This window comes from Onychostoma macrolepis, chromosome 18 (genome assembly GCF_012432095.1).
Source record: "Onychostoma macrolepis isolate SWU-2019 chromosome 18, ASM1243209v1, whole genome shotgun sequence".
Lineage (NCBI taxonomy): Eukaryota > Metazoa > Chordata > Actinopteri > Cypriniformes > Cyprinidae > Onychostoma > Onychostoma macrolepis.
In genome coordinates this window covers 2,969,589-2,993,151 of record NC_081172.1, presented here as the reverse complement: position 1 = coordinate 2,993,151, position 23,563 = coordinate 2,969,589, and the positions used below count along the sequence as shown (strand labels likewise).

Below are 23,563 nucleotides of genomic sequence, written 5' to 3'. Positions count from 1 at the left end.
CAGTAGGACATTTTTTTTTTTTAATTCAACAAGGATGCATTAAATTGATTAGAAGTTACCGTAAAAAACATTTATAATGATTTCTATTTCAAATAAATGCTGTTCTTTTGAACGTTCTATATTTATCAAAGAATTCTGTAAAAATGCATCACAAAAATATGAAGCAGCACAACTGTTTTCAATATTGATAGTAATAAGAAATGTTTCTTGAGCAGCAAATCAGAATATTTGAAGGATTTCTAAAGGATCATGTGACACTGAAGACTGGAAGAAAGCAGTCATTTTAAATTATAATATCATCTCACATTATTAGTTTTTTTCTATATTTTTGATCAAATAAATGCAGCCTAGATGAGCATAAGAGTAATAAGATCTTTTAAATAATGCTTTTGTAAACCCTTGTAACTGTATTGATAAAATAAGGCATATCCATAACTTTTATTTTTTCTTTTAACCCCAGGCACTCCAGGAGAAGTTATGGACCATGGCTGTGCCGCTTTGTCTTAAACAGAACGCCAAAGTTTCAACAGCTGCTCGACAGGTATGTCCTACCGAAATTAATTTGAACATGAGTCATCTCACCAAACTTGACCAAAAATCCTTTGTAATGTGTGACAGATCCTGGATGAGACCTATAAGCTGGAGTTCTTATACAGCGGTCTGGAGACACAGCAGATCGCCTCTATTCACAACGTCCGACTGCAGGCGAAAGCGTTACTGCTCATCCTGACGGCCCGATCCAAACGAGGGTCAGCACTTACTAATAAACTTTATGATGCAATAAAATCTCAAGTCTTGAAACTGATCATCTTTCTTCTTCCAAATAACAGGGTTGACCGTGTACTTGGTGTTTGTGAGAAGTTCCTGCAGGATGTGGAGTCATTTCAGAGGTAAAAACGGTCAAAGATGATGTGTAATACATGCATAAGATCTCAATCTAAATGCTGTTATGTATGAAGAATCACTGAATGTTCTTGTCTTTCCATTCTCAGGCTCTTCATGACAGAGTTACCCCATTTTCAGGACAGTTTTGTGGAGAAACTCCTGGAGTTGATGCCCAGGCTGACGGCCTGCAAACCTCTAGATCTGGTTAAAATCCTTCAGACCACACTGCGGCAAAGCAGATTCATCCATCTCAAACTACCCGAGCAGGTTTGTGGATCCTTCAGGAAGTTCTAGATTGTTTGTTCCCAAATGTTTGTTGAAATATCTCTTTTTCTGGTTATTTTGGTTTGTCAGATCCACAGGGCGTCAGCGACAATTATTGAGCCGACAGGAGAATCAGACAACCCTTTGAAATTCACCACTGGTCTGGTAGTGGCGTTAGACATCGATGCTACTCTTGAACACGTACAAGATCCACAGACAACAGTCAAAGTGCAGGTCAGAAGCTTTAACCTCATTTATTTTCAGTTAAATAAAAAAAACTGTTATTAAGAACAATTCACTAAGAAAAATGACTTTCCAACCATTTGTAGACACGTTAGCCCATCTAATCAATTTCTGATTGATGCATTTAAATCCCAACCTATGCATGCTAAGGTCATACTTTTGATTCCCATTGAATGCATGAATGCATAAAAAACTTTTATCTGAATGCATTCACTTTGGAATGCCAGTTGCATAAACATTGCAATTCATTGAAAATTGTGTTTTGTGCATAAAATGAGCCATTTTATATTGGCTTTAATAATTTGTTTAATAAAACCTTTGTACAATTGATGCACATTATTCATTTTTTTTCTTCATCGTCCCACAGGTTCTGTATCCAGATGGACAGTCTCACATAATCCACCCTAAACCTGGAGATTTCAGGACCCCAGGACCTGGACGTGTGCGACTGATCACGCAGGTTTATCTCTCTCATTCTGCCTGGACAGGTACGTGTCCTTTCTGAAATGTGCCTTAATAGACACGTGCACATCAAGACATCAGTTGTATATTTTTGGTTGAGGATTATTATGCAGTAGCTATTCTTTGTCCTTGAATAAAATAATGTTGCAAACACCATGACAAATCTCTCTCTGCTGGCAGCGAACAGCATGAACCCTTCACAGTTCCACAGATATAAATAGAACTGCATCCAGTCCAACAAGGCATGAGTTATTTTATATCTGAGAGTGTCTGTGTGACCACCAGAATACTGAGGCTGAATACATTTCTGCTTTTGTGAAAATAAAAATTGATGTTTTTTTTTAAATGCATTTCCCTGTCTTTATGGACCCTTTTCACATTTTCAGGGTTTTCAGAAGCGCAAGTTGTCATAGTTGTGTAATATAGTGGTGAACAGAAACTACAACAAATATAATATTTGCATTTCCACCTGCCCCAATAGCGAAAGAAAAAATCCACGATAGCATTTCTATGACCTTACAAAAAGAGGAAAAGGTCAGAAAAGAGAAAGATGCTGTTGTTATAGAAACACTTTCTGTAATTTAATGCCAATGTAAGAAAACACAAAGTATAGTATTATATATGTATAATATTAAAAAAAGAAAAGAAAATATAAAGGAAAATTTTAAACTTTTAAAATTTATAATTTTCACTAAATACTAGGGTGGATGGAGGCACCTAAAAATACTCTGATTTTGCATGGAAATTACCAATTTAGGATTATACTGACTAACAAATTGCAGGAAGACATCACTAAAAAGATTTTCGTATACTCCACTTACCAAAATACCTTGAAGTACCATACAAATACCATAGTACTTTAACGTGTACATTTCTATCATAGTAGTACCATCTGATACCATTCCAGTCATTTTGAAGAGAACAATCACAGCATAAAGAAGAATGTAATCTAAAATGCATCACGCATTTTTTTGTTCTTATTTATTTATTATGTTTAACTAAAATCATAAAAAAACATTTGGTTACTTGAAAGTAAATTAAGTAAATTAATAAAATGCAAAAAAAATAAAAATCTTCAAACTTTAACTAAAACAGAAAATATAAAAATAAAAACTATTAATGAAAACTATAATAGTATCTCAGTGATACTAAAATAACACTGGTGTTTTTACTTTCAGAGGCCTGTCAGATTGAGGTGCGGTTACTTCTGGCCTACAGCTCCAGCAGCAGTAAACAATCTGCCTCTAAACCTGCATGGAATGAGAGTATGGACGGTCTGCCCACCAGCGAGAGCTGCATCGAGGGCACAATCCACCTCAGCAAACCCGTCAAAGTCTTCATCATGCCCAAACCAGCTCGGCGCTGACCCGAGGAATCCAGGCAGTATATATGTGAAAATAACAGCCAACACAAAATCAAGTGTTTTCACAATTATGTTTTATCTGAAATAAATGTTTTTTTGTTCATTTGTATCACTGGTGTGTGTGATAATGGGGTATTTTCGTAGCCTACATTCAAAGAATAATCATTTAATGATTTTAAAGCAAATAACATTTTCACCAAAGGGAAAAAAATCCTCCAGTAGTTTAGACTAGTGCAAATTAAGAAGCATAAAGCAAGAAAACAATGTTCATTTGTAATGTAAGGCACTTTAAACAACCAAGTAAATTAATTAGCTGGTTGTGTTAATGATGTGATTAGCAGGTGGAGTGGAAGACCCCGCCGACTTTAGCTCCCTGTCCTGCCAGAGCATTATATTCTTTAACAGCCTGCTCGGTCTGAAACACCCTGACATCGACACCCTGCTTCTTCGCGTAATCTAGGGTGGATGGAGGCACCTAAAACATTTAAAAAACAGATTAGTTTATTTAAAGTGACATTTGCTGAATCTGCTGAAAATGTTCTCACCAAAACATCAGAACAGAATTTGTTTCTTCATCAGAACAGATTTGGAGAAATGTAGCATTCCATCACTTGCTCACCAATGGATCCTCTGCAGTGAATGGGTGCCGTCAGAATGAGACTCCACAAACAGCTGATAAACACATCACAACTAATCCACACCACTTCAGTTCATCAATTAACATCTTGTGAAGGGACCTGGGACCATAGTCACCAAGAAAACAATTAGTAACACACTACGCTGTGAAGGACTGAAATCCTGCAGCGCCCGCAAGGACCCCCTGCTCAAGAAAGCACATGTACAGGCCTGTCTGAAGTTTTCCAATGAACATCTGAATGATTCAGAGGAGAACTGGGTGAAAGTGTTGTGGTCAGATGAGACCAAAATCCAGCTCTTTGGCATCAACTCAACTCGCCGTGTTTGGAGGAGGAGGAATGCTGCCTATGACCCCAAGTACACCATCCCCTCAGACATGGAGGTGGAAACATTATGCTTTGGGGGTGTTTTTCTGGACAGGACAACTCCACCGCATCAAAGGGACGATGGATGGGGCCATGTACCGTCAGGGCTAGGGCATTGAAAATGGGTCGTGGATGGGTATTCCAGCATGACAATGACCCAAAACACACGGCCAAGGCAACAAAGGAGTGGCTCAAGAAGAAGCACATTAAGGTCCTGGAGTGGCCTACAGCCAGTCTCCAGACCTTAATCCCATAGAAAATCTGTGGAGGGAGCTGAAGGTTAGAGTTGCCAAACGCCAGCCTCGAAACCTTAATGACTTGGAGAGGATCTGCAAAGAGGACAAAATCCCTCCTGAGATGTGTGCAAACCTGGTGGCCAACTACAAGAAACGTCTGACCTCTGTGATTGCCAACAAGGGTTTTGCCACCAAGTACTAAGTCATGTTTCGCGAAGGGGTCAAATACTCATTAAAATGCAAATCAATTTATAAATTTTTTGAAATGCGTTTTTCTGGATTTTTTTTGTTGTTGTTCTGTCTCTCACTGTTCAAATAAACCTACCATTAAAATTATAGACTGATCATTTCTTTGTCAGTGGGAAAACGTACAAAATCAGCAGGGGATCAAATTATTTTTTTCCCCCCTGTATGTAAGAAAGAAATGCATTAAGATGTTTTAACTTTTAACTGTTGCTTCTGGCAAAAATATGAGACCATAATCCATAATAAAACTTCCTCCAGTGAAAAACAAATCTTGTCTGAATCAGGAGAGAAATGTGTACAGATTAAACACCATTTACTAGCGTAAACGGTTCATAACAAATATGTTGGTGGATTTGAGAAGACAACAAGGGATGGACTTTTTCATTGAAGGGATTATGGACTCATATTTTACCCAGAAGTGATGGTTTGAAGTTAAAAACATATTTTCTCTTCACAGACATTAATTGATGGACTGGAGTGGTGTGGATTACTTGTGGATTATTGTGATGTGTTTATCAGCTGTTTGGACTCTCATTCTGACAGCACCCATTCACTGCAGAGGATTCACTGGTGAGCAAGTGATGTATCCTAACATTTCTCCAAATCTGATGAAGAAACAAATTCATCTACATCTTGGATGGGCTGAAGGTGAGTAGATGTTCAGCAAATTTACAATTTTGGGTAAACTGTTCCTTTAAGGATTGCAATATTCAGATGATGGACAGTGCTGATCAGCAAATTCACATTGTTACCTGAAGAGCTTCACTCATTCCTCTTCCTATGACCAGCGTCTGCACTCCTTTCCTCAGGACCTCTTCCAGGTCGGCTGGCTGGACGCCTGGATGATGCTGGCAGGAGCACAGATGCACTTTAGATAGAACTCTAATAAATAACATTTAAAGCAGACTGGTTCAAATACAAGATAATATGTTGAACATTTTGGTCACTAGATAGCCCCATACTTCTATTTTTGTTATTTCATAGTTTTAAAAGCTTTACTATTATTCTAAAATTTTGAAAATAGCAATAAACAATAAGTAGATGCATCTTGCTACTATGCACTGAGAAATCAACTTTTACATCAACGAAAGGTGGTGTACAGATGTAACTGTGTTAAAGAAGATGTGCTGTCCCGATCTAAAAGCTCTCTTCATTAACTGTAAGCCATTCTATTTGCCACGGGAGTTTTGCTCGTTCATTTTCGCGAGTGTTTACATTCCTCCACAAACTCACGCGAGCCTGGCTTTACAGAAACTCGCTGATCTGATCACAGAGACTGAGCAACAACACCCGGACTCTGTTTTAATCATTCTTTAGGGGACTTTAATAAAGCCAATCTCTCCCGTGAACTGCCAAAATACAGACAGCACATCACATGTCCCACCAGAGATAGTAATATATTGGATCACTGTTACACAGCAATAAAGGATGCATATCACTCTGTCCCACGGGCAACTTTAGGACTGATCACTGTTGGGTTCATCTTATACCGACCTACAGGCAGAAACTGAAATCAGCTAAACCTGTATTAAGGACTGTAAAAAGAAGGACTAATGAAGCAGAGCGGGATTTACAAGCCTGTTTCCACCTCACGGATCGGACTGTTTTTGAAGCTGCTGCCACCGATCTGGACGAACTCACATAGTCTGTAACATCTTATATCAGTTTCTGTGAAGATATGTGCCTTCCTACCAGGACTTATTTAACCTACAACAACGACAAACCGTGGTTCACTGCAAAACTCAGATAGCTCCGTCAGGCCAAAGAAGATGCTCGCAGGAATGGGGACAGATTCTTGTTTAAACAGGCCAAATACACACTGGAAAAGGAGATCAGAGTGGCAAAGAGGAATTATTCTGGAGAGCTAAGGAACCAATTCCCTTCCAGTGACTCAGCATTAGTGTGGAAATGTCTGAAAGACATCACCAATTACAAAACACCATCCCTCAGCACTGTGGAGAATCAACAACTGGTAGACGATCTGAATGAGTTTTATTGCAGGTTTGAAAAAACACCATTCACACCTCCTGCAACCCCCCTCTCCCCCCTCCCCCCTCCTGCACTGCAGATCAGTGAAGATGATGTGGCCAGGTCTTCAGAAAGAACAAGAGAAGGAAGGCACCAGGCCCAGACGGTGTGACACCAGTCTGTCTGAAAACCTGCGCTGATCTTTACACAGATCTTCAACAGATCACTGGAGCTGTGCGAAGTCCCCTCATGCTTCAAACGCTCCACCATCATCCCCATCCCAAAGAAACCCAAAATTACTGAACTTAATGACTACAGACCGGGTGTGCCTCACATGTCCTGAAAAGTGAAGCTGCGGGCTCTTTGATCGCCCCCCTGGTGGCTGGCTGCAGTACAGGTCATAAACCCCACCCTCTCCATGTAAATGAATGGGACTTGAGTCAAAAAAAAAAATAAATTACACTTCCAATACAATTTTCCGAAATATCGTTTTGGTAATTTAAGGTAGTTATTACACTGATATATGTTCAATTGTTCATTTTTGTGATAAGTTTCATTTTAGCTAGTAATTTGATGCTATAAAAACGGGGCATGTCGTAGAGCTGTGCAATTAATCGAATTCGATTATCATGCACATCTCGTCAGTAGAAGACGAATCACCTTTGATTATGAACGCGGTTTAGCGTAGCTTGTCAGTGAACTACGGCTCTTTGTATTAACTGCCGCTCCATCTGAAAGCAGGTGATGGCGATTTACTGCTAATCACGAAACCGAAAGTCGAATTCAATTAATTGCACAGCCCAAGCATGTCGTTATGGTTGATTGGGTCTGCGGGAGTTTGATTCCGCGGCTCCACCTCACGACACTACCGCGCAGACTCGGGCTCCAAATGACGTAATTTTCTCAAGATGGCAACGGCCACATTGAGATCCTTTAGCTTCACTTTTCTATAGTGGAAGGAAGCGGAGTCGCGTCGTCCATCTTTTTTTACAGTCTATGCTACAGACCTGTGGCGCTAACGTCTGTGGCCATGAAATAATTTGAAAGACTAGTTTTGGCTTATCTGAAGGACATCACTGGACCCTTACTGGACCCCCTGCAGTTTGCCTACAGAGCAAACAGGTCTGTGGATGATGCAGTCAACATGGGACTGCACTACATCCTGCAACACCTAGACAGACCAGGGACTTATGTGAGGATCCTGTTTGTAGAAAATTCTCATCCAGCACTAGTATGATCAGCACTGGCGCTCCCCAGGGTTGCGTCCTCTCCCCACTGCTCTTCTCCCTCTACACGAACGACTGCATATCTAAAGACCCCTCTGTCAAGCTGCTGAAGTTTGCAGATGACACCACAGTCATCGGTCTCATTCAGGACGGTGACGAGTCTGCCTACAGACAGGAGGTTAAGGAGCTGGCTGTCTGGTGCAGTCTTAACAACCTGGAGCTCAACACGCTCAAAACTGTGGAGATGATCGTGGACTTCAGGAGAAACCCCCCTGCTCTCCCCCCACTCACCATCATGAACAGCACTGTGACTGCAGTGGAGTCATTCAGGTTGCTGAGCACCACAATTTCTCAGGACCTGAAGTGGGACAATCACATTGAGTCCATTGTGAAAAAGGCCCAGCAGAGGCTGTACTTCCTTCGCCAGCTGAGGAAGTTCAACCTGACACAGGAGCTGCTGAAACAGTTCTACTCCGTCATCAATGAATCTGTCCTCTGCAGTCAATAACTAACTGGTTCAGCTCAGCTACCAAATCTGACCTCAGAAGACTACAGAGGGTAGTCCGGACTGCTGAGTGAATCATTGGTACAACCCTCCCCACTCTCCAAGAACTGTACTCATCCAGAGTGAGCAAAAGGGCTGGCAAAATCACTCTGGACCACTCACATCCAGCACACTCGCTCTTTGAACTGTTGCCATCTGGTCGACGCTACAGAGCTCTGAGCACCAGAACGACCAGCACAGGAACAGTTTGTTCAGACAATCCATCTCATGAACACCTGACAATAATTGTGGAACACACACTATTTATACACTTATTTATCTAACACACATACTTATTTACATTTCAAGTTTGCACATATCTGTACATACATAATTGTCTATATTATATATTGTGTTTTTGCTATTTTGTACATTTGTCTATTTTGTATATTTGTATATTATTCTTTTTATTATCTGTGTCCTGTCGCTGTCATTCTGTTGCACTGTGAAGCTTCTGTCACTATAACAAATTCCTCGTATGTGAAAACATACCTGGAAATAAAGCTCATTCTCTCATCATAGAATGTAAATTATATTAGGCATTGCTGTAATGTAAAGGGTAAATGGCTCAAATGCATTGCAATGTTTGACAATATCAAATTATAAGAAGACATATATAAGTTGAGGATGATTTTACAGTGTGATCTGGTGTTCAACTTACATCTGTGCCGGTTTCACGCCAGTCCCAGGCTCGGCTGCCACCCGGCCACACTTTACAGTCTTTGTAGGATGTGGAGCAACCTTTGACCTTCATGTGGCCCCAGGATAAAGAAGCAATTTCTGGAGAAGACATGATCAGCTTTCCTGTAAGAGAGTGGAAGACAAATCGCATGCATTTATTAAGTAAGTACCATGCTATTTTTAAAGATCCTTGGGAGTGCCGTGTAAATAAAATAGTACATTAATAGGTTAAAATTTCAGTATTATGGTATTACTATTTGGCACCATCAGTGTACTTTGTTGTAAGTGATGCAACTTTTTTTTTTTTTAAACATTTTATATCTAAAATACAATTTAGAAAACGATTAACCAGCTTCGAAGCACTTGTACATGCATACAACAAAACCTGCCTTATCTGCTTTAAACGAGGTTTTTATTCATGCAAAAATTATATTCGTAACAAAAACAACTTTATAATTCATGCACTATACATGTATTTAATTTATATTATATAAGCTTGCCTCGGCCTGCAACTCAATCTTGCTTGTGTTGTGTTTCTCTTCGTGTGACGGTGGGACACACCCACCGCGTACGTCAGTGGCCAGCGTCAAATCAGCGTACGCTTCAGCACTTTACGTTGATTGGCTGCCGTTCAGTGACGTACAAAAAGCTGGAGTCAGTCAGTCAACGGCATGGTACTCATCATCTCAACCGACCTGCCACGACGTTTCATATAAAATATAAAATATAATTATATATCAAGAGAATTGCATATGTAAACGTCATATCAGAAGTACTCTTATTGATTTTCGTGCTATGATATTGCTTAAGGAATAAATAAAATATATAAGAATATTTTATTACATGGTTATAATTCATAAATAAAATGATTTATTGTTGTTGTTATCAAAATATTATCTATATTTGCATTTATGTGTTTATCAGTTTAATTATTCATAATGAATAAACACAAGCACGATATGTTTAATAGAAAAATGTCTGAGGAAATAAGTGTGATATGTTATATTCCATTATATTATATTGTGTGTTATCGAAGTAAAAAAAAAAAAGAAAACTCTTTTTTTTTTACATTTACATACAATATAATGTATTTATTTATTTAACTATTCATCCCGATCACGAATGAACGACGCTTTTTCTATTACAAAAGAGTCAGTGGGCATGTTAAAGCAGCACTTTATGATCTTCATCATCTTCATCAACACTTTATTGTTGTGATGGTGGCGAGGCATTGTCGATGCCCCTCTGGATGATGCTCTGGGTGGGTGTCGCGGTGTATTGTGGGCAGTTTTGGGTCTAAGCAGAGCACAGCTCGTCATCTCCAGGAAAGATGGCTGCTCTGGGCACCACAGCGGCTCTTCCTCCAGATGTCAGTCCCGGTTTTGCGGTGGTCTGCTCGTTTTTGGAGCGCTACGGGTCTGTTCTGGATCTGCCCGAGCTGACGTTCCCCCAGCTGGAGCGGTACTTACAGGAGACATCGGCGGGTGAGCTGTGCGACAGGCTGGGTTTGTGTTTATTTGGACAGGCTCCTCATCTTTACCCATCAGGGGTTTGGTCACTTAAAGTTTGGCTTGTTGGGTCCTCGTTGTCTTTGTTTGGATGGGAATCGTGTCCCCGATGCTTTTCAAACGGAACGTGAAGTAGCGAAGTGTTTTTGAAAGCAGTCATGTGTGATTTTTCCACCCTTAACCAGTGGGAAAAAATCACATTTAAAGATTAATCTTAGCATATCACTGACTATACGCACTGCTAAGGGTGTTAGCATGCTGTTGGCCACAATTAAATGCAGAGACACTTCGATAAATTGGCCTGATACATTTACATTCAGATTATAAACACCGATGGGACCGTAGCCACACCGTGCGCATGCGCGGGCCGCTGTCAAACTTCCTATGTTACAATGTAACGATTGTAATAATAGTACCGCTGCACAGATTTGTTTACGCGCGATTGTTTACGCCCCGCCCCCTTTGAGCACTGTATTAATTGTGTACTCGTAGGTGTCGTATAACAATAGCTGAATGCGAGGTCCACCACACTAATGTTGTCATTTAGGAGAACTGCGTATGTGAACGTCACCGCAGAATTATTGGTCTTCATGCTCTGACATCGCTGACAGAGGATTGGATGGATTTGATAATATTGTATAGTAATGAGAGGGATGTATTTTAAAGTGCATTTATGAGAAAAACAATAATGAGAAAAAAATAAATGCTGTTATTATGAGTTGCATACGTAACTACAGTGGTCCACATAAAAGTGTTTGGTTATGTAAAAATGTCTGAATGTGATTTGCATCAGTTAAGAAAATATCAAAGGTATCGCAAGCATGTTTTTTTCCCCCACAGAATGTTACAAATGGTAAAATAATAGAAATTCTGATTTCTGTACAATTTAGTTCCTCGGCCGCTGATTGAGCTCCATGTCAAACTACTGCGGAAGATTGGCAAGAGCGTCACTCCAGACAGATGGGAGAAGTATCTTGTAAAGGTAAGTGTTTTAGTTTTAAATCATATGCTATGAATATGTAAACGTCCATGAAAATGCATCTGTTTGTCAAAACCATGTTGATGCAGGTGTGCCAGGAATTTAACAGCACCTGGGCATGGGAAATGGAGAGAAAAAGCTACCTGGAAATGACGGTAGAGTGTAAGACTGGCATTTTAAAGGTCAGTATTTCCAAAGCAACTCATTTTCTGTACTCAAGCAATAGAGTTTGACTTGTTTTGATGGCGATATTACTTTATAAAGTTGTATTGCTTCTAATGAAACCTGTCAAGAACGTGTCCACGTCATATTTAACCCTAAAATCTATTGCGACTGTGAGATTCACCTTTATTCCTTATTTCTCTTACAGTACTTGTGCGAGTGCCAGTTTGACGATAATCTCAAGTTTAAGACATTAATCAACGAGGAAGATCCAGACAAGATGCGTCTACAGCCTATCGGTAGAGACAAGGAAGGTCTTCTCTACTGGTTCCAGTTAGATCAAGAACAGAATATACGTGTTTATTCTGAGGAACAGGATGATTTGGATGGGTCCTCATGGAAATGCATTGCAAGGTGAGCAAATAGTGGGGAGAAGACCAGAATGTTGTTTACCAAAATTACGAGGGAAACATGAATTTTGATGAACATTACATGGACTACATTTTAACATTATTTGTGTTCCCTCAAAAGTTTAATCTTGTTATACTAGTATACAAGCTAAGTATAAGAGTGAAATCTAATTTAATGAAGTTTATCAAAGAATAAGAAATGCATTTTTGTTTCAACAGGACTAGGAATGATCTCGCAGACACACTAGAACAGCTTAAAGCCAAGATTGACCCAGCCGCGACTGACCAAGAGAAGCAAGACTGTCCCACCAGCCCAAGAATGGAGACAGAAGGTGTTAAAGGTAAAACTCATTGGAAAATAATTTCCATTCAGGGCTGTAAGCACCAAAGACATTGAGAGGAAAGAGTCTCACAAAGTATCCAGACTAGTGGTCAACCGCTGTGGTTTTCCAGTGGCCGATTCTGAAGCGTCAATGTGTAGTTACAGCCATGCTCTCACTTATAGAGGTTGAAACTAAACCGTTTCTCATGTAGTTCTGTATCGTTTCATTTTCAAGGTGAGGCCGAAGACTTGAAGAACCATGTATCCAGACAAGGAGATTTTACCAACAGCACCTTCAATTCCAATGAGAGTGGGTTAATACCTAAAGACGTTAAGAAAGAACCAACGAATCCCATTAAACCAGAGCAAGAAGAAAAAGTTGCAGAAATTCTTAACCCCAAAGTTGTCATTGACAACAGGGTTAGTACGATCAAAACACTCGTCAAAGAAGAACCAAAAGATTGTCCCAAACCATGGAACGCCATTTCCGTCGTCATGCCCCCTGCTTCCATCAAACACGACCTGACGGTGAAATCAGAGGCACACGAAGACACGAAAGAGCCAGTGTTTGAGAACGTGGCTAGAGCTACCAACAAGCTAAAGAGCGACCAACAGGCTAAAATACCACTGAAGAAGAGGGAGTTGAAGAGGAGTGGAGGATATGATGTTAGCAATCACTATAGCAACGTCAATCACAACAACAACAACCTTAACAGCAACGGTAGCATCAGCACGGGAGGTATAATCGTTCGCAATCCTGCCGTCTTGCTATTGAAGGAAAAGCAAATCGGCAGAGAATACCCAAAAGATGGGGAGAAAGGACCAACAGCCATCATCGCTGTCCCACAAGAGCCAAAGGTTGACCAAATGGCAGCACGAGAACAATACATAGGTGTTATCAAAGGTCCCATTGAGCTTAAAAAGCCATCGAATGAAAACGATAATTCTTCAAATGGTCATCATGGGAATGGGAATGTCTTGAAGACTGAAGTTGGAGGCACAGATAGTGTAAGACAGTCTGTCCTTGTTGGGAAATCCATGGTTCAAGCAGACAACGGTCCTCTTCCTTGTAGTATCCCTGAGGATTTGTCAAAAGATGTTTGCCGTAAGAGCCCAGATGTGTCTGCGAAAGTGGAGAACCTTGTTGGGGAGTCGCCAATGACTGAAGAGACCACTTCAGTTGAGGAAAAGTTGGAAAAAGCTGACAATAAAGATGATGAACTCAAAAGCAAGACGGCTGGTTTGTCAGCTGGAGAGAAAACTGATGTTGAGGATGTCGGCAAAGACAAAAGTCTGAAAATCTCAAGAAAGAGACGTTCACAAAAGACCAAATCCAAGCTGCAAGCAAGAGAAGACGGGCAAAACGCATCCAGCATTGGAGAGGTTTTGGAAAAGGATGCTGAAAAAATTGGACGCAACGGTGACGAAGAGGTATCGTCAGAACTTCAGAAGGAAGGGATTCGCCTGAAGATTAAAATCCCGCTTCATAGACGAACGCCTGAACTCCAGCACAAGGATGTTGAAGAATCAGAAACCAGCAATCGGAGATCACTGCGGAGATCTGCCAGAATCTGCAAGCCCAGCCCCAAGGTGGCAGATAGTCAGGATAGGAAACAAGACGGGAAACTTTCAGCCTCCTCAGCGGCTCAGGAGGAAGAGGAATGCATAGAAGACGAAGAGGCGAAAGTTCATCCCAAGAAGGACATGCACAAAAAAGTGGACACGGAAGTACAGCCCAAGTCTTTAAAGGTAGCACGAAAGCTTTTTATATCCAGTCCAATGAATTTTACAGTGTGTTTTTAGTCACGCAAATGGTTCTTTTGACTCTTTTAGGCCAAACGGCGACACAGGCGGAAACGTTGGTCGAAAATTCGTACGAAAAATTGCAAATCCAAAGGAGCTCAGGAGCGGGAAGAAGAAATGCCTGACGACAAATCCGCAAACAATGAAGACAACAAATCAGAGAAAGGAGACCACAAGAGTGAGACCGAATCGGACCAATCCAATGAGATTCCACCTGAAGATGCTTGTAAACACTGTGGGCTCGCCAACCACCCAGAACTAGTGAGTTATTGTTCATCAATTCAGACTACTACTATAGGTTATTAATCGATTATACTTTAATGTCCCAAAAGGGAGAGTTGTCTAGGACTCAAATGTACAGTGTACAACCACAGTATCAAATGACAACATGAGTGGTACTTGCTCATGTGAAACTCAGTACTAGAGTGTTTCTATGTGGTTTTTAACATGTTGATATACAATTGCTAGGTTGTTGCTAGCTGGTTACTTACTAGTTCAAATTAAGAGAAATTCGCTACAGGTCTATGGGATATTTGAAAATTTCTTATTGTTAAATACAACTAAAACGATTAAAATATTTTTTCTTAGTTGAAATAATGCTGAAGTGAAATAAAATATAAATATTAGATGAAAAACTGAAACTTTAAAAACTTTAGAAATATTAGAATTGTTGCTTTGGCAACTAATTAAAATAAAATCAGTTTGAAGTACTGAAATAACTGAAACTAAAATAAATTAAAGCTAAAAAAAAAAAAAAAAAAACTGACAAAAATGAAAATGACAACTGAAAATTAAAAATAAATTCTAATTTAAAATATTAATAACTAATGTAATAGTGTATAAATAATTCTAAAATAACATTGATTATCACCCATATTCTTTGCCTGGGAGGCAAAGCACTTGTTTAAAGTAAATAAATAAATGAATAAAAAAGTAAAATTAGACATACATAATAGAACATACTTATGGTTCCCACTGTAGGTATAAGGGCTTATTCAGCTTATAATATTCATTAAAAACTGTATAAAAGAATATGAAGTGTAATTGAGGCACAAATGCTTCTGAAATGATTCAAGCTACAAGATGAGACTTAATTAAATGGCATAGATAATACTTTAAAAAGAGACATAACTAAAACTATTTGCTTATTTAATATTCTTAAAGAACATCATTTCTCTCTTGTATGTTTGTCCCAGATCCTTCTTTGTGACATGTGTGACAGCGGCTATCACACGGCCTGTCTGAGGCCTCCTCTAATGATCATTCCTGATGGAGAATGGTTCTGCCCTCCCTGCCAGCATGTAAGGGGTTCAGTCTCTGTGTCATAGGCTTGTGTGCGCATGTGAGCTGTATTCATGAAGTATATGCTCTTGTCATTCACAGAAGCTTCTCTGTGAGAGGCTGGAAGAGCAGCTTCAGAATCTGGACACGGCTTTGAAGAAGAAAGAGAGAGCTGAACGAAGGTTTAGATCCACACACACATGCACACACGTCATAAACACTCTCATCAGCTCATCTCTGTTCCCATGAATCATCATCAATGACGAGGAGCCTTATGTGATTCTGAGTTTTGGTTCTTGTTTTCTCTCTTACAGACGTGAGCGGTTAGTGTATGTGGGCATCAGTGTGGAGAACATTATACCCACCCCAGTGAGTATGCAGCCATTATATTATATTATATTATATGTAACACTTTACAATAAGGTTAATTAGTTAACAACATTAGTAAACATGAACTAAGAATGAACAATACTTCTACAGCATTTATTCATCTTAGTTAATGTTAATTTCAGCATTTACTAATGCATTATTAAAATCACAAGTTGTGTTTGTTAACATTAGTTAATGCACTGTGAACTAACATGAATAAACAATGAACAACTGTATTTTAATTAACTAACATTAACAAAGTTTAATAAATAGTGTAATAAATGCATTGTTCATTGTTTGTTCATGTTAGTTAATACATTAACTAATGTTAACAAATGACACCTTATTGTAAAGTGTTACCATATTATATTATATGATATATTATATTATATTATTATGTCCCATACTGTACTTTCCTTTAAAATAATGAGATGTACTATACTGTACCATACTGTATTGTACCATATGCTGTACTGTTTTATACTATAGTAAATTATGCCATACTATGCTATGCTATTTTTAAATTAAAGATTAATTATTATATTATGTTATATTATATTATAATGTCCCATTCTTTCCTATAACAAAATGTGCTGTGCTATAGTGTACCATACTATATTGTACAATATGCTATTTTATACTGCAGTAAATAATGCCATAATATGCTATGCTATATCTAAATTAATTATTATATTGTATCATATTATTATACAATGTTACATACTGTACTTTCCTATAACATAATGTGCTGTACTGTATCATACTGTATAGTACCTCATTCTATACAATAGTATATTATACTAAATTATGTGTAGCGTATATCTAAATTCATTAAACATAAATCAGTTATTTTGTATTATATTGTATTTTTATAGAATGTTGCATACTGTAATTTCCTATAACATAATGTGCTATGCTATATTGTACCATACTGTAAAATACCTTATTTTATACCATGGTATACTATAGTAAGCCATAGTATGCTATGCTATATATAAATGAATTAAACATATATTAATTATATACTGTAAGCTAATAAGGTGAGAATTAAAATGTCTGAATCAGCTTTATTTGGTTTTTAAATGCACTCCTCTTTATCATGTCAGGATGGTGATGGAGAGGACAGCTTGACAGAGAAGAAAAAAGATGCCAAGAAGATTAAGAATCTGGGGAGGCGGTCGACTAGGACGAGGAAATCCATCAGTTATAGGTAATCAACATTTCTTGTAGAAATAAACTCTTAAGAGTAGATATCTGAAGTCTGACTAATTCTTGATTTTCTTATCACTAACTACCAGATTTGATGATTTCGATGAAGCCATTGATGAAGCAATAGAGGAAGACCAAGATCCTCAAGATCCAGAAGGAGGAGGTTGGTCACGTGAGACATTGTTTAGTGTTTTATAATATGTTTTTGGTTGCATATTGAATTGAGTGGTGGCGTGTCCTGCAGGCGCTGGTCGCGGTGAACCTGCGGCACCCGTCACGAGTCAGCAGAGGAGCGCGGTGAGCCGAGAGAGTCGGCGGCCTGTGAAAGCTCCAGCCCCGCGCAAGAGGAAACGCCGGCGACTCAATGACCTGGACAGTGACAGTACGCAGGATGAGGAGGAGAGCGAGGATGAGTTCCAGCTCAGTGACAGGTGTGTGTAAACACACACCAGAATATTTACAGTACCAGGGAATCAAATTTGGGCTTTTGGGGTTCGAATTAGGTGGATTTTATACTATTTCATCAAAATATAACATACCGCATTCACAAATAAACAATTATGCTTTCCAAATATTCTATGCTTGGCAATGGCAATGGCAATTTTATTTATATAGCACCATTAATTACAACCCATGGTTGTCCAACCTGCTTTACAACAAAAGAAAAAGAAAAAACACATTTACTTAAAAAAATTAGGCAATAAAATGTAAGACAGGAAAGCATTAATACAGATTGTAAGCCTTATCAAACAAATAAGATTTTAGGCTAGACTTAAAAGGCTCCTGATGAATTTCACAAAACCTGTCAAGAACTAGCGATGGTCATATTATACCTATTTTACATATTTTAAAGAAATAAGACATTATTTTAGTATTTTTAGGACTATCATGTTTTTTTTTTGCATGATTATTTAACACCAAAATTTTTCTCCAAAATTTCTCTATAATGCAAAATTAAGTTATTTATACATTATGGTAGTATTTGTTGTACTGCTTAACTTACATTGATCTAATAATTATCACTCTTGTCATTGTCAATCATTACAGTATTTTGTGCTGTAATGTAGTAAATTATACACTAAAATGGCTGTATTACAGTACATCTATTTATCTATTGACGATGAGAGTTGTGGGAAAAATGTTTAATATTCATGAAATGTAGTTGTCCTAAAAGTTAAGTGTCAGTAATTTTTTTTTTTTTTAATACATTTAACTTTTTTTTTCTTTTTTCTTTTTTTTTTCATCTTTAATGCTCACCCAGGCTGCATTTATTTGATCAAAAATACAGTAAAAAAGGGGGGAAAAAACTATCATAATGGTCTATTTTAAAATATTCTAAAATGTAATTTATTCCTGTGATCAGAGTTGAATTTTGTGGAAACTGTGATACATTTTTGTTCAGGATGAATACTAGTTCAAAAGAACAGCATTCATTTGCAATAGAAGTCTTTTGTAACATTACAAATGTCTTTACTGTCACTTTTGATCAATATAATGCCTCCTTGCTGAATAAAAGTATTATTTTGTTTTGATTTCTATGTTGCTAGCATGGAGGAGGAGGATTTTGTGGTTTCAGGAGACGGTGCATCTGATGGTGAAGCAGGCTCTTATGACGCGAGTGAATGGTGCAGCGGTGAAAGTGACGCCGAGAATCAACCCGTCTCCAGGAGAACAGGAAGAAGCGCTCACACCCAGAGAACCAGGAGGAGCAGACCCAGACCTCCCGCCCGACGAAGAGGCTCCTCGGAGGAAGAGGACATGTTAGACTCTGAGGAAGAGGAGGAGGAGGAAGAGGAAATGGGTCTGTATTCATATCCATTCATATAAATGAATAACATATCAGGTGCGTCCTAAATCGCGTACCTATGCACTATTCTATAACGTTTTGTAGTATAAATAGTACAAGTAGTATGTTCACACTGAAGGGGAATGACAAAATAACTTTATATAACTCATACACTACATGGTTGAGTACATGGTGCATAAGTACACAGTGTATAAGTGCATAGTGTATAGTCCGTCATTTGGGACGCAGTTATAGACTCTTTCAAAGTTAGTGAACTGGTATCTTTACTTTATAAGGCAGCATAATTTTGTTGCTTGTGTTTTTGGAGGTAGGCTGTCTAGGTAGGTCACTAGGTTTTGGAACAGAGCCTCATTAGTGTCACATTGAATTCTTCACTTACGGTTTTTACTTTTGTGTTGATCTGGCAGAAACAGAAGGCTCTAACGAGTTCAGCGACAGCGACGTGGACGTGAACAGAAGGCGTCCGCGACGGCGGCAGAACTCTCAGGTCAACTACTATGAGACGTCAGAGTCTGAAGGGTCACGGAAGGCATCCAATCAGAAACACTCCTCTCTTCCTCACCGTCGACGGCTGTCCAGCTCCAACAGTGAAGGTGAGCGCAGCCACATTCCTGTTTTCAAATGGCTATTTATGCCAATGTCATCTGAGCCATAGCTGTGTGAGCAAGTGCTCTGATATGGTCCAGAGACCTGAGTTTGAGTCCCGACTCGAGGTCCTTTCCCTATCTGTCCTCCTGCTGTCCAATCTAAATAAAAGCAAAAAAGCCCAAAAAATGTTATCTCAACTCTGGTATTTCTCACTTAGGGGTCACACTTGTGATCCATGGTGATCGAAACTGACCAAAGACAATAAGTATAATAACTTTTTTTTTTTTTTAATTGAATGAATGTACTATATTATTTTGTTTCAGTAATCTTTAATGTAGGGGTGACCCCGAATAGTCGACGATTCAATGCTTCGATAGGAGGAGCCTGATTCGACTCCCAAACTCCCAATTTCCCAATTAAGATAATGCTGTAAATAAGAAATATTTTAACAATAACTGCAACCACCCCTTATAGATTTAAGTTTCACTTTCCATAATCCATGACCGACAGAGGAGCATCTTGGTGGCAGGGATTTAAATCTTTAACAAGACTCAAATTGACACAGGCAGAGTGAAAGACTGGATTTTTTTTGGTAGGGTACAAGTGATTTCAAAACATTTCAGATGGTTTATATATATTGTATATATATTATTTATCTCGTATAAGATGCATTTGGTTGAGTTGCGCTGCAGTAAAGCGCTTTATTGTAGTACTATACGGTGATTATCTCTTCAGCGCGCAGCGTGAGCAGGACAAGCAGCAATGCAGAATAGTAATAACTATGACTGGGACTGTCATATACATAACATTATAATGAGAACACTATTATAATAAAACGCTTTTAGAGTTTATAGTTGCTGTGTTTCTGCACGTTGTTGCGTGAAGAACGCATCCACAACAAGAGTTCATTCAGAGCCGCGCAGACACGTTCATGCATTCGGGGCGTTTTGTGCAGATAGCCTATAATTCGTAATATTAACGTTATGTTGTATAAATAACGAAGTGTATTCTATATGAGATAAATGAGTTAAATCCCATTGATTAAAAACCTGCTATCAAATGCTTTATTCTGCTGGTCATCTTCAGCGTGCGCAGCTCAAAACAGAAATGCAGAACATTAATAACTACACTGTAAAAAAAAAAAGAAAAAAGTTGAGCCAACTTAAAATTTTAAGGCAACCAGCTTCAGCAGATTTTTGAGTTTGCTCAACTTATTTTTGTGGGAGATTTTTGAGTTGTCTCAAATTTTTGTTGTATGAACTTAAAACGACAAGTTGAGAAAACTCAAAAATCTGCTGATGCTGGTTGCCTTAATTTTAAGTTGGCTCAACTTTTTATTTTAATTTTTTTTTAACAGTGTACTGTCATATACATAACGTTATAATGAGAGCACTGTTGTAAAAAATGTTGTGAATTCTTAGGGTTTCACTGACGTTTAATGTTAACTATCTTTTAATCAAAACATAAAACATTATTTTTGTATCTGCGAGGCATCCGTTACACATTTTCCCTGTGTGTTATTGTCAGTAATTATGACTGTTGAATGCCTAACTTGACTCTTGGTAATGTATTTTGACCCCGCCCCCAAACATATGATTCGACTATCAGCAAGATTCGAAAATCCCGATTCGACTATGCAAATCCTTAGTCAGGGACACCCCTACTTTAATGTTTTGTATTTTGAGGGGATTTCATGTTACAAGACAAAATTCACCTTGAAATGATGCACCTTTTATTTATACATAAAATAATAGAAAATATGTGACCCTGGACCACAAAACCAGTCTTAAGTGTCAATTTTTAAAGCTGAATAATGATGTATGGTTTGTTAGGATTGGACAATATTTGGCCGAGATACAACTATTTGAAAATCTGTAATCTGAGGGTGCAAAAAAATCAAAATATTGAGAGAATCGCCTTTAAAGTTGTCCAAATTAATTCTTAGCAATGCATATTACTAATCAAAAATGACATTATGACATATTTACAGTGGGAAATTTACAAAATATCTTCATGGAATATGATCTTTACTTAATATACTAATGATTTTTGGCATAAAAGTAAAATTTATAATTTTGACCCATACAATGTATTTTTGGCTATTGCTACAAATATACCCCAGCGACTTAAGACTGGTTTTGTGGTCCAGGGTCACATATAGTGTCTCACACACCCAAGTCATTCGTAGATATGACAGATAAAAATCCAAAATAGACTTGGAAAAAAAATTATAGATCCTGCACACAACTCAAACTATCAACATTTCATTCAATAGAGCTTCCTCAGGCAAATGTATCAGAAAATGTAAAAACCACTCACTTTTGTGTGTTTTGTTTAATGTGCAGGCTTCATGCATTTATTTGAGCGCACAAAATATTAGAAATAATATTTGTGATAGTGTTTAACTTTAAAATATGATATTAAAATATATAATATTAAAATAGATCAAATGTATTTATTAATGTAATATGAGTAATTTGAAATCCAGTGCTTGGAAAGCAGATCTTTTTAAGTGCAAGGAAGTGTGTTTTTAGTCATAATTACTAACTTTTACTAGGTTTTTCATTTGAATATATATTTAGACATTATCTACATTATCATTATCCCCCAAAAAAAAAAATTGTTCTGTATTTTTGTATTTTTCATTTGTTTGTTTGTTATTTTAATTCATAAATATATTTTTGGTCTTGGTTTTTCTGTAGTGGTGTGTCTTTTAATTTTTGTTCTTGCTCAAACTCATAGTGCTCAGCATAATGATTTATTTATGGCACAATTTTCAGAAACTTTTTTTTTTTTTGCAGAACTAGACAATATTAAAATGAAACTATGCATCCCTAAGGACCCTCTCTTTTTTTGTAATTCCCACCATTTTGTCACTAAATATAAATATTAGCTCACTGTTAGCCATTCTGTTTAATTACAACTAGAAATGTAAACTGTTTTCTTCTCCTCCTGTATTTCCAGAGTCCATACTTCCTAAAGAGCCAAAGGAATCACTTCAAAGATCAGGAAAAGGACGCAAGCGTGATTCATCAAGGCAAGACTCCAAACACAGGCACAAACGAGAAAAACAGAGACAGCAGAGAAGCTCCAGTGAAGACGAGGAGGAGGATGGAGGAGAAACAGAGGACTCTGAGGAAGACGAACAGCCTCTCCGCAAGAGATCGAACCGCATCGAAACAGATGAAGAAGAGGAGGAAGAGGAGAACACACGAGGAAGCGTTCGATGGAAGCACACAGCGAGGTCTCGAGGTCCCGTCAGGCACAACGGCTTAGTCCCGCTGAGGGCCGCAGCTCAGGATGACGACGACGATGAGGATGAGGAAGAGTTCACTGGAGTCACGGACCTTGTTAACTTTGTTTTCGACAGTGAACAGTTGTCATGATCAGCTCAGTAGGTTAAATACGTTTATTTTCTCATCGCCTTGTCACGGGAATGTCCCTCATCAGTCACCGTAGTCTCCTGGTTTTGGGTGTAGTGGACCAAAAACGAAGCTTCCAGACGAATGCCGTAGTGTCCGTTCAGATGTTTGAATGCACTCTAGTTCATCCAGCCGCATGCATCGTCCTACCGGTTTAGAACAGGGTCTTCTTAATACTCCAGTCACCATTCCTCAGAGTAAAGCACTTTGTCATTTACGGCCAGTACGATTTCGTTTGTATAAAGCGACTTCGGTCGTCCTCTTGAGACACTGGACGGTGCGCATTTGAAGCTTACGTGTTACGTGCATTTCAAACTGGTGTTTTGGACTTTTACATTCTCTGTGTTAATGTTTTCTTCTTTTTGTACCTGAAGGAAATTTGGGATTGACTTGTGATGCCGAACCTTGCCTGAATGCATTCATTTAATTGAAAGAACAGTTCACCCAAAAATGAAAATTTGCTGAAAATGGAGATGAGTTTGTTTCTTCATGGGAGCAGATTTGGAGAAATGTAGCATTGCATCACTTGCTCACCAATAGATGCTCTGCAGTGAATGGGTGCCGTCAGAATGAGAGTCCAAACA

The 23,563-nt window shown here is 38.4% G+C and overlaps 3 protein-coding genes across 6 annotated transcripts in view; 2 read left to right on the top strand and 1 right to left on the bottom strand.

The window, feature by feature from the left end:
• Positions 1–3,320, top strand: part of ints4 (integrator complex subunit 4) — a 10,919-nt gene extending 7,599 nt beyond the window's left edge. For both annotated transcript variants that reach the window (XM_058750978.1, XM_058750977.1), the window contains exons 17-23: positions 461–541; positions 619–749; positions 831–890; positions 993–1,152; positions 1,240–1,383; positions 1,760–1,880; positions 3,033–3,320. In XM_058750978.1, the coding sequence (XP_058606961.1) occupies positions 461–541; positions 619–749; positions 831–890; positions 993–1,152; positions 1,240–1,383; positions 1,760–1,880; positions 3,033–3,220 (885 nt within the window). In that variant the 3' untranslated portion in view covers positions 3,221–3,320. The remainder of the gene's footprint in view (positions 1–460; positions 542–618; positions 750–830; positions 891–992; positions 1,153–1,239; positions 1,384–1,759; positions 1,881–3,032) is intronic.
• Positions 3,275–9,233, bottom strand: aamdc (adipogenesis associated, Mth938 domain containing). Its single transcript, XM_058750979.1, has 3 exons — positions 9,100–9,233; positions 5,453–5,548; positions 3,275–3,692 (listed from the first exon to the last, which is right to left on the bottom strand). Exons 1-3 carry the CDS (start codon positions 9,229–9,231, stop codon positions 3,552–3,554), a joined length of 369 nt encoding a protein of 122 aa, XP_058606962.1. The 5' UTR covers positions 9,232–9,233; the 3' UTR covers positions 3,275–3,551.
• rsf1a (remodeling and spacing factor 1a) lies at positions 9,182–23,563 on the top strand. 3 transcript variants are annotated; one of them, XM_058750976.1, is made up of 16 exons: positions 9,182–9,281; positions 11,518–11,609; positions 11,696–11,788; positions 11,977–12,182; positions 12,398–12,519; positions 12,736–14,249; positions 14,334–14,564; positions 15,500–15,604; positions 15,687–15,766; positions 15,899–15,953; positions 17,060–17,163; positions 17,252–17,325; positions 17,407–17,593; positions 18,710–18,963; positions 19,377–19,562; positions 22,522–23,563. In XM_058750976.1, exons 1-16 carry the CDS (start codon positions 9,191–9,193, stop codon positions 22,941–22,943), a joined length of 3,816 nt encoding a protein of 1,271 aa, XP_058606959.1. In that variant the 5' UTR covers positions 9,182–9,190; the 3' UTR covers positions 22,944–23,563. The 3 variants fall into 3 exon arrangements, with proteins under 3 accessions (XP_058606959.1, XP_058606958.1, XP_058606957.1); XM_058750975.1 differs by lacking the exon at positions 9,182–9,281 and adding an exon at positions 10,308–10,603; XM_058750974.1 differs by lacking the exon at positions 9,182–9,281 and adding an exon at positions 10,308–10,624.

Excerpts from the sequence above, each read along its gene's own strand:
- aamdc (XM_058750979.1), bottom strand. The coding sequence starts at position 9,231 with ATGTCTTCTCCAGAAATTGCTTCTTTATCCTGGGGCCACATGAAGGTC. Across the intron at positions 5,549-9,099 it reads GGCGTGAAACCGGCACAGAT|CATCATCCAGGCGTCCAGCC; the intron begins GTAAGTTGAACA and ends TGCTCCTGCCAG. Across the intron at positions 3,693-5,452 it reads GAATGAGTGAAGCTCTTCAG|GTGCCTCCATCCACCCTAGA; the intron begins GTAACAATGTGA and ends TAAATGTTTTAG.
- rsf1a (XM_058750974.1), top strand. The coding sequence starts at position 10,450 with ATGGCTGCTCTGGGCACCACAGCGGCTCTTCCTCCAGATGTCAGTCCC. Across the intron at positions 11,789-11,976 it reads GTAAGACTGGCATTTTAAAG|TACTTGTGCGAGTGCCAGTT; the intron begins GTCAGTATTTCC and ends TTTCTCTTACAG. Across the intron at positions 14,565-15,499 it reads TCGCCAACCACCCAGAACTA|ATCCTTCTTTGTGACATGTG; the intron begins GTGAGTTATTGT and ends TGTTTGTCCCAG.